Here is a 9,354-nt window from a genome sequence, read left to right as displayed (position 1 = left end):
GATGGGAGTGTCAGAGACAGTGCGATTGGCACAGGACAGAGCAGAGTTTAGGGCTTTTGTACATAGGGTCGCTATGAGTCGCGGGCGACTCGACGGCACATAACAACAACAACAACAACATTATATATATATATATGTCTGACATGGGTAGTTGAGAGAAAAATAGGGTAAGAAAGGATCGAGAATTACTACTGTGTTGAAACAAGTGAATGAAAAGACTATCTAAAAAGATTATGTGATTAGGCATTGAAGTCATATTTTTATTGAAGGATTGTATTCCAAATAAGAAAATTATTGTCACTGAATAAAGAATCCATTTTTAAGTTTTATGTACCCAGTAATCAGAGAGAAATAACTGATATTAGTGGCCCAGAAATCATGAGGATGACACACTATAGAGCCGGGTTTAAATCTGTTGTCACTCTCAACTTGATGGTAACTAACTACAATAATTGTTAGATGTTGTTCTGTCAATACAAAGGCGTTCAGTTTGAACACATCAGCTGCTCCACAGGAGTAAGAAAAGCCATCTCCTTTAATGTGATTACAGCCTTTGAACACCTGTTGGTGGATCAGCTATGAGTTGGTTCTGATACGAACATGATGGCACATTAAGCGTAGCAACAACAGTACAAATGCAAAACATCAATTTATTTGATGATACAGAGTTATGGCAAATATATGTATTGTTGTTTTTATGTGCCATCGAGTCACTTGAAATTCATAGTGATCCTATGTACAAGAGCCCTAAACCCTTCTCTATCCTGTGCTAATATCACTGTCTCTAAGACACATACTTGCATTACCCCAATCACTGAATCGATTCATCACATCAAGGACCTTCCTCTCTTTTGCTGTCCCTCCACCCTCCCAGCGTGCCCAAAGTATGTTAGATGAAGCTTCAGAATCCTTGTTTCCAAGGAGCAGCTCAGTTTCACCTTCTCCAGGACAAACCTGTTTGTTCTCCTAGCACTCCGTGGTATATTCAGCACTCTTCTCCAGCACCACAGCTCAAAGGCATCAGTTCTCTATCATTCCTAGTCCTTGTCCAGCTCTCTGACACGTAGCACACAACTGAGAAGACTCTGACATAAATCAGGCACATCTTAGTCTCCAGCCTTACACCGTTGCTTTATTCATTTATATTGTTGATTTAGTCATTGCAAATATATTTTATGACAAACAGAAACACGGGCTATACACATGGCTTTCACCTGATGATATTCATAGTAATCAAATTCATTACATCTGTGGAAAGAATCACTGAAGAAGCTCAGCATCAGCTGTGAAAACCAGACCAGGTGCTGATTGTGGAACAGAACACCAGCTACTCATATACAAGTTCAATCTGAAATTGAAGAGAATAAAATAACATCCACAGGAACCATATTGTTTTGTTTTGTTTTTAGGAATAAAAATTTGACCTTAAGTCTATCCCAGTTGAATTTTAAAACCATCTCAGGAACAGGTTTGAGGCCTTGAACACCTATGAGTAAAGACCCAATGACCTGAGGGTGAATATAAAGAATATTGTCCATTTAGAATGTAAAATATCTTTACAAAGGCAGAAGAGGAAGAAAAGACCAAGATGGATGTCAGATGAGACACTGCATATTGCATTAGAGTACTGAGAAGCCAAAGCTAAAGGAAGAAATCAAGACATTCAAGAGCTGAACAGAAAATTTCAAAGGGAAGCTCAGGATGACAAAGCAAGGTATTATAATGAAATGTGCAAAGAACTGGAGTCAGAAAATAAAAAGGGTCAAACACCCTTAGTATTTCTTTAGCTGAAGGAATTGAAAGAAAACCTCAAGCCATAAGTAGCAATATTTAAGTGTGCTTTTGGCAGAATGTTAAATGATCCAGGAAGCATTAAAAGAAGATGGGAGAAATATACAGAGTCACTGTACCAGAAGGTATTGGCTGATACAGAATAATTTTATGAAACAATAAATGAACAATAGCCCATGGTGATGAAGGAAGTTCAATTTGCTTTGAAAGAATTAGCAAGAAACAAGGTTCCAGGAGTTGATGGCATACCAATTAACGTATTTCAACAAACAGACGCTGCCCTGGATGTGCTCACTAAGTTGTGCCAAGAAATCTGGAGTATTCAAAGTTACACAACGGAGCACTTTTTGGTAGTGTAATATAACTTGTCAGGGGCTAACCCTAAGAACAGCAGTTGTAATCCACCATTTGTTCTTTGAAAGAAAGGTGGGCAGTAACAATAAAGTTTCAGAAAAGTGGGGTAGCCATGACTTGGAGTAAACTAAATGGTGATGATGGTTTTTGTGTACCATTGAGTCGGATCCAACGTATGATATCCTCAAACTATGTGCCTTTGAGATTGCAGTGCAGCCTTGACAATAGGCTAGCAGAGTTCCCTAAATGCTAGTAGGTTGTATTATAATGCTAGTTTTTATTCAGAGAGGAGCTGGTAGATTAAAACAACATACTTTTGCATTGACACTACAATTTTTTACCACTAAGCCACCAGCATTAAAATACAATTGTTGTTGTTGTTATGTGCCATCGAGTCACTTGTGACTCATAGTCGCATACCCTATGTACAACAGCCCTAAACCCTGCTCTATCCTGTGCCAATCTCACTGCCTCCAACACACCCATCCCGATTACCCCAGTCACTGAATCAATCCACTTCATAGAGGGTCTTCCCCTTCTGCGCTGTCCCTCCACCCTCCCGAGCATGAAGTCCCTCTCCAAGGACCTGTCCCACCTAACAACATGTCCAAAGTATGTCAGAAAAAGCCTCAGAATCCTTGCCCCTAAGGAGCAACCTGGTTTAACCCTTTCCAGAATGAATCTGTTTGTTTTCTTGGCAGTCCATGGTACATTCAATACTCTTCTCCAGCACCACAGCTCAAAGGCATCAATTCTTCTTCTATCCTCCCTAGTCATTGTCCAACTCTCTGATGCATAACAAGTGATTGTAAAGACTATAGCCTGTATCAAACGCACCTTAGTCTCCAGAGAGACACCATTGCTCTTCAGTACCATGGAGAGGTCCCTAACAGAAGACTTTCCCATTGCAATATGTTTTTTTATTTCCTGGCTACTAGTTTCAAGAGTGTTGACCATGGAGCCAAGCAGACTAAAGTTGTCAACAATCTCAATCTCTTCACCATCCATCTGATGCTGCCAATTGGCCCAGTGGTGAGAATCTTTGTCTTCTTGACATTGAGCTTCAATCCATACTGATGGCTGCATTCCTTGACCCTCTGCAGCAAGCATTTCAGGTCCTCCTCCGTTTCATCAAGCATGGTTGTGTCATCTGCATAATGCAGATTGTTAATAGATGTTCCACCAATCCTGGCACCACACTTCTCATAGAGCCCAGCCTCTCAGATAATCTGTTCTGCATACGGGTTGAAAAGGTATGGAGTTGGGACACATCCCTGGCATACGCCTTTCCCAATTTTGAACCATACAGTGTTTCCATGCTTTGTTCTGATGACTGCCTCCTGGCCCAAGTATAGGTTTCACATTAGCACGATCAAGTGTTCTGGGATTCCCATTCTTCTCAGAGTCAGGCACAGTTTGTTATGGTCCACACAATCAAATGCCTTTGCATAATCAATGAAACACAGACATTCTTCTGGTATTCCCTGCTTTCAGCTAAGATCCATCTAACATCAGCTACAATATCCCTAGTACCACGACCCCTTCTAAGCCCAGCCTAGACTTCTGGCTGTCCTCTGCTGATGTGCTGTTCCAGTCGTTTTTGGATAATCTTCAGTAGAATCTTGCTTGCATGTGAAATCAATGATATTATTCTATAGTTTCCACTCTCTGTTGGGTCACCCTTCTTTGGAATGGGAACAAATATAGATATCTTCCAGTCAGTTAGCCAAGTGGTTGTTCTCCAGGTTTCTTGCCACAACTTGGTGAGCACATCCAGGGCAGTATCTGTTAGCTGAAACATGTAAATTGGTATACCATCTATTCCCGGGTCTTATTTTTTGCTATTTCCTTCAAAGGAAAGACAAACTGTCATTTGAGTTAAGAGTAATGGGAAAAGTTAAGAATTAAAAAGGACTTTATAACATCATATTTGAAGCTTGTACTAAAGGAAGGGATTGCTTAGTTCATGATCAAAAGTTACAGAATGTATATGCTTAATTTGTTTTCATCTTTATATTAAATATACGGCTTGTTAAACTAGAGGTGATAGAATTAAGAATGGTCGATGTGAAGTAAAGGGTGAAGTAAGGAGTGAGAAGCTGCAGTTTCTATGTGTAAATCAAATAACGCAGAGTGCAGGGAGAAAACCAACTTCCTTTGCAATTACGGCAAACCTATTAAATCCTCTGATCTGTTCCCAGTAGCTATATTTTAACAAGATTAACATTGTTAATAATAAATATGGCTACAAAGAAAATATGTGGCACAGCCCCTTGGCCAAGTGACTGGAAGAGATCAATATTTGTTGCCATTCCAAAGAAAGGTGACCCTACAGAATGAAGAAGTTATCAAACAATATCATTAATATCACATGTAAGCAAGAGTCTGTTGAAAAGTATAAAAAATTATGTGTATACATGAACAGATACACATATATACATACGTACATACATACATAAATACATACGTGTGTGTGTATATTTGTTGTTGTTAGGTACTATTGATTTAGAACCAACCCATAGCTGACCCTCAAGTGGGTTTTCAGAAGCTAGAGTAAATCATATGGTCTAATTATAAAAAAGCTTTAGGAAAATTGCAAACTATATTGGTGAGAAAAAGCCCAGGAAAGCTTCACTGAGGAGTTGTTTTGATCTTAATTAGAGCAGGTGTACACCTATTACTTCTGGAAATGTAGCCTGGGCTGTTCTAAGAGAATTTCATTGGGACACCTAACCCCAGGCACTCTACAGCCTTTATCTTTTCTGTTCAGACTTCCATTTACCCACACTCAGAGAATATGGAGAAGAAACAAGACCTAAGTCCCTTGAGGATGCTAAAACTGCCACTTTGTTAGATGTGGTGGAAATCAAAATGTGCAGAATTCTCTCCAGGAAAGATCATCACTGTTGTCAGATGCTGTGAGTCAGTAACCCCAAGTACAACTCAACAGAAGCACCACCATGACAACTTCCCTGTGCCCAAAGCCCTTGCACAGTCATTCTATCAATCTCTCACTGACAGACTTCCTCTCCTTCACTGGCCCTCTAGCTTTCCATGCATGGTGTCCTTCCCTTGGGACTGGATTCTCCTGGAAGCAGCCCAACAGTCTTCCCAGTCTTGCATTTAAGGACCACTCTGGCTGTACTACTTTGAGAATAGTTTTATTTATTCATTTGGAGATGGAAATATACCTTCAGAAGTATATAAACTTAGATGGAGGCTATTATTGGAAAACTATGCTTCACATTTTTATTTTTTTAATACAATTTTCTATGCCTCAGAGAGCTCACAATGATTAGGGATAATAGAAGGAAAATTGATGCCTTTGAGCTTTGGTGCTGGAGAAGAGTATTGAATATACCATGGACTGCTAGGAGAACAAACAGGTTTGTTCTGGAGAGGGTGAAGCCCAGCTGCTCTTTGGAGGCAAGGATTCTGAAGCTTCATCTGACATTTTGGACATGTTGCAAGGAGACACCAGTCATTGGAGAGGGACGTCATGCTTGGAGGGTAGAGGGACTGCACAGGAGAGGAAGACCCTTGATGAGATGAATTGAGTCAGTCACTGGGGTAATGGGAATAGGCGTGTTGAAGACAATAAGATTGACAATGGATAGAGCAGGGTTTTGGGCTGTTGTACATAGGGTTGCTATGAGTCACAAGCCACTTGATGGCGTATAACAACAACAACAACAACAACAACAACATGATTTTGTTTTAAAAAATAAAATCACATGGGAGGAGATGACCCATCTTTCTTTGATGGAGCAGCTGGAGAGTTCAAACTGAGAATCTTTGAGTTGGCAGCATAACTCCTTACAATTAGGCCATTTAATAATCACTGGCATTAGAAGATCTTAAATCTAACTTAACCTTAGTTTCTTGCCTAACACCTATTAGTCTTGACACCCTAGGTCTCAGGGTCTTCTACAGGAGGAAATCTCTGTGCTAATGTTCTTCTAGTTCCCCATTTCTAAGCAGATGCTATAATTGTAATTCTTTGCTTTTTCTTTTCTACCATTAGGTATTATATTCAACAATTCCTTGGTCAACAAGAATTCTAAATCAAACTCTCTCAAGCTACCATCTCATGTGACCTATACAATTCGGACCAGTGTCTTATATAGCATGAGAACAGATATGGTAAAAAACCCTTTTTGGAAGTTCCATCCACAAAGCCTACCAGCAGACGGGTTCAAATACAACTATATCTTTGTCCCTTTGCAAGACATGGTAGAGAGGGCCATCATCTCGATCCAGACAGGACAAGACCCTCTGGAGCCCACCACAGAGACACAAGCGATCCCATACCCCTGCTATACTAGTGACCTGTGAGTACCTGGGACTGCATCTTAATTTCCTTTAATTGTTATTTAATCTTTCTGTAATCATTCCAAGAAGCATTAAAAAAGAAAACTTCCTCCTTCCTTTTAGTTTTTTTATATTTATTATTTTATATACCTGAAATAGGAATTCTGGTGGCCTAGTGTTAAGAAGCTGTACTGAAATCTCAAAGGTACACAGGTCAAATCTACCAACTCTTCCATGGGAGAAGAATGGCAGTCTCTTCTCGTTCAATTAACTATCTCTGAAAACCTGCTGGAGGGTCAGCTATGAATTGATTCTGACTCAATTGCATACAACAAGAACCACAACATACATGAAGTAAACATATAGAAAAATAGTTATGATGAAACAAAATAAAATTTGGTGCCAGCCATCTATAATTTTGAATACATTTCAGAGTAAATATGATGAATAATATATACATTCTTTGTGTACTTGACTCTAAGTTTCACTTGTGTAAATATGAGAAACAAAAAAAACAAAGAAGGGTTATAATTTTTTTGCATACATATTTTTAAGAAAGATATAGAGTGACTCAGTTGTGTGCCATGACTGGGCAGAGGTGGTGAGAAATTTCATAGAAGTTTCATAGGAAGTAAGTCAGGACATTTTGATTAAATTGTGTTATTCAAACTGTGTGAATTTATTGGGGGTATTTTAGTAGAAAAGAGAAGGGGAATCTTGGACGAGAGAATTCAGATATGACTTGAAGTGGGTATCCAATGAAACAATCTTTTTATGAAGTTGAGCTTTTTGCTTCTGGCTGACTGGTAACTCAGTCTGTGCTTTGATTTATCTTGGAAGAAACTGATAGTGAAATATTGACCACAATTGATTCCTCACATGTTGAATCCCTGTGTTGTTGTTTTTGGTTTTTTTTTTTTTTTTAAGTCAGCTTAAACAACAAACCAATGAGACATTCTCTCATTATATTTTGTTTCTTTTCATTGGGATTCAGTTTTTCATTGCTATCGAGTTGGAACCACACACAACTGACCCTTCATTGTGTTTCCAGAGTCTGTATCTCACGTGGGAGGAGTTTGCCCATCTTTCTCCCACAGAAGAGCTAGTGGACTTGGACTGCTTGCATTTGGGCTGGCAGCAAACACCATATTGACTAGGCTACCAAAGCTCCTAAGAGGAAGATATAAAAGGAGATAGATGACACAGTGGCTACAACAATGGACCTAAGCACAGCAGACATGGTGAGGATAGTGCAGGACCAGTAATTATTTTACTCTTTTTTGGAGTTCACTTATTGTTGTTATTAGGTGCCATTGTGCTGACTATGACTCATAGCAACTTTATGAACAACAGATCTGAACTTAGATTCATTAAAAGGGACTTTAGTAAACATACTTGTTAGAACTATTGAACAATCACTGTTTTCAGTAGAATTTCATATCCCTGATAATCCTCAGAGCTCAAAATATGTGGAAGCCCAAACTCCTACCCACTTACCCATCCTGTGCTGTGCACTTAGTGGTCTAGAACTTATGTGCTTCGTTGATGAAGCCTTATTGTTGTCATTGTTATGTGCCATTAAGTTGGCTGCAACTCATAGCGACCCTATGTACAACAGCTCTGAATCCTGCCCTGGCCTGAGCCAGTCTCACAGACTCTGACACACTTAACTCCATTGCCCCAGTTACTTTATCAATCCATCTCATCCAGGGTCTTCCTCTCCTTAGCTGTCCCATCACCCTTCTAAGCCTGATATTCTTCTCCAAGTATGCTCAAAGTATGTAAGCTAGAGCTTCAAAATTCTATCTTCCAAGGAGAAACTTGGTTTCACCCTTTCTAAGACAGACTTCTTTTCTTGGTGGTCCATGGTATGTTCAAGACTCTTCTCTAGCACCACAACCCTAATGCATCAATTCTTCTGTCATCTTTAGTCTGTCATCTCTTAACAAAGAGTAGCAGAGGAATGTCTGTGTTTCATTGGTTATGAAAAGGCATTTGACTGTGTGGATCACAACAAATTGTGGCTAACCTTGAGGAGAATGGGAATCTCAGAACACTTGATTGTGTTTATGTGAAACCTATACTTGGACCTGAAGCAGGCGTGGTGTCTACTTCCTAAACAACATGCCTCTGGAAATTCTATGAACTTTGATAAATGTTAATAGCTGTAAAGGGGCTTCAGGCCTTTTTTTGTAGGGTCACTATGAGTCATGCTCAATTTGAAGGCAATCAACAACAACAATATACGTGGACCAGAAAGAAGCCCTCAGAACAGAAAAGGATATCCCTACATAGTTCAAAATCAGGAATGGAGTGTGTCCTGTATTCATACCTTTTCAATCTATATGCAAGACAGATTATTTAGGGGGCTGGGCTTTATGAGGAGGAACATGTTATCAGGATTGGAAGAATACTCATCAACAACCTGTGTTATGCACATGACACAACTTTGCTTGATGAAACTGAGGATGACTTGAAGCACTTGCTGCAGAATGTCAAGGACTGTAGTCTTTAATATGGATTGAAACTCAACATCAATAAAACAAAGCACTTTATCACTAGACCAACTGACAGTACCATGATAGATGGAGAAGAGATAGAGGTTTTTGACAATTACAGCTTGCTCGGCTTCACGATGAACACTCTTGACAACAGTCAGAAATCAAGAAGAAAATTAGTAGGAAAATCTGCTGTCAGGGACTTCTCCAAGTACTGAAGAGCAGCGATGTCAGCATACAGGCTACAGTGCACCTGATCTAGGCCATGGTCTTTGCAATTACTTGCTGCACATCAGATAACTGGGCGATGACTGAGGATGAAGCCTTGTTGTAGATAAAAGAAAGAGTAATTCTACTTTATGAACTTATAATCTTTTTCAATTTCTCTCATCACACAAAC

General features: G+C 39.5%; 1 protein-coding gene across 1 annotated transcript in view; it reads left to right on the top strand.

Annotated features, from left to right (window-relative positions):
• The first annotated feature begins 2,257 nt into the window (after nt 1-2,257).
• The window catches only part of LOC102848396 (ATP-binding cassette sub-family A member 13-like), a 619,024-nt gene continuing 611,927 nt past the window's right edge, over nt 2,258-9,354 (top strand). The window contains exons 1-2 of the mRNA XM_006902979.1: nt 2,258-2,318; nt 6,170-6,476. Of these exons, the coding sequence (XP_006903041.1) occupies nt 2,258-2,318; nt 6,170-6,476 (368 nt within the window). The remainder of the gene's footprint in view (nt 2,319-6,169; nt 6,477-9,354) is intronic.

This window comes from Elephantulus edwardii, unplaced genomic scaffold (genome assembly GCF_000299155.1).
Source record: "Elephantulus edwardii isolate Elephantulus edwardi_28Jun2011 unplaced genomic scaffold, EleEdw1.0 scaffold00482, whole genome shotgun sequence".
NCBI classification, from domain to species: Eukaryota; Metazoa; Chordata; class Mammalia; order Macroscelidea; family Macroscelididae; genus Elephantulus; species Elephantulus edwardii.
The sequence above is the reverse complement of the archived record's forward strand: the minus strand, read 5'-3'. Positions and strand labels throughout refer to the sequence as shown.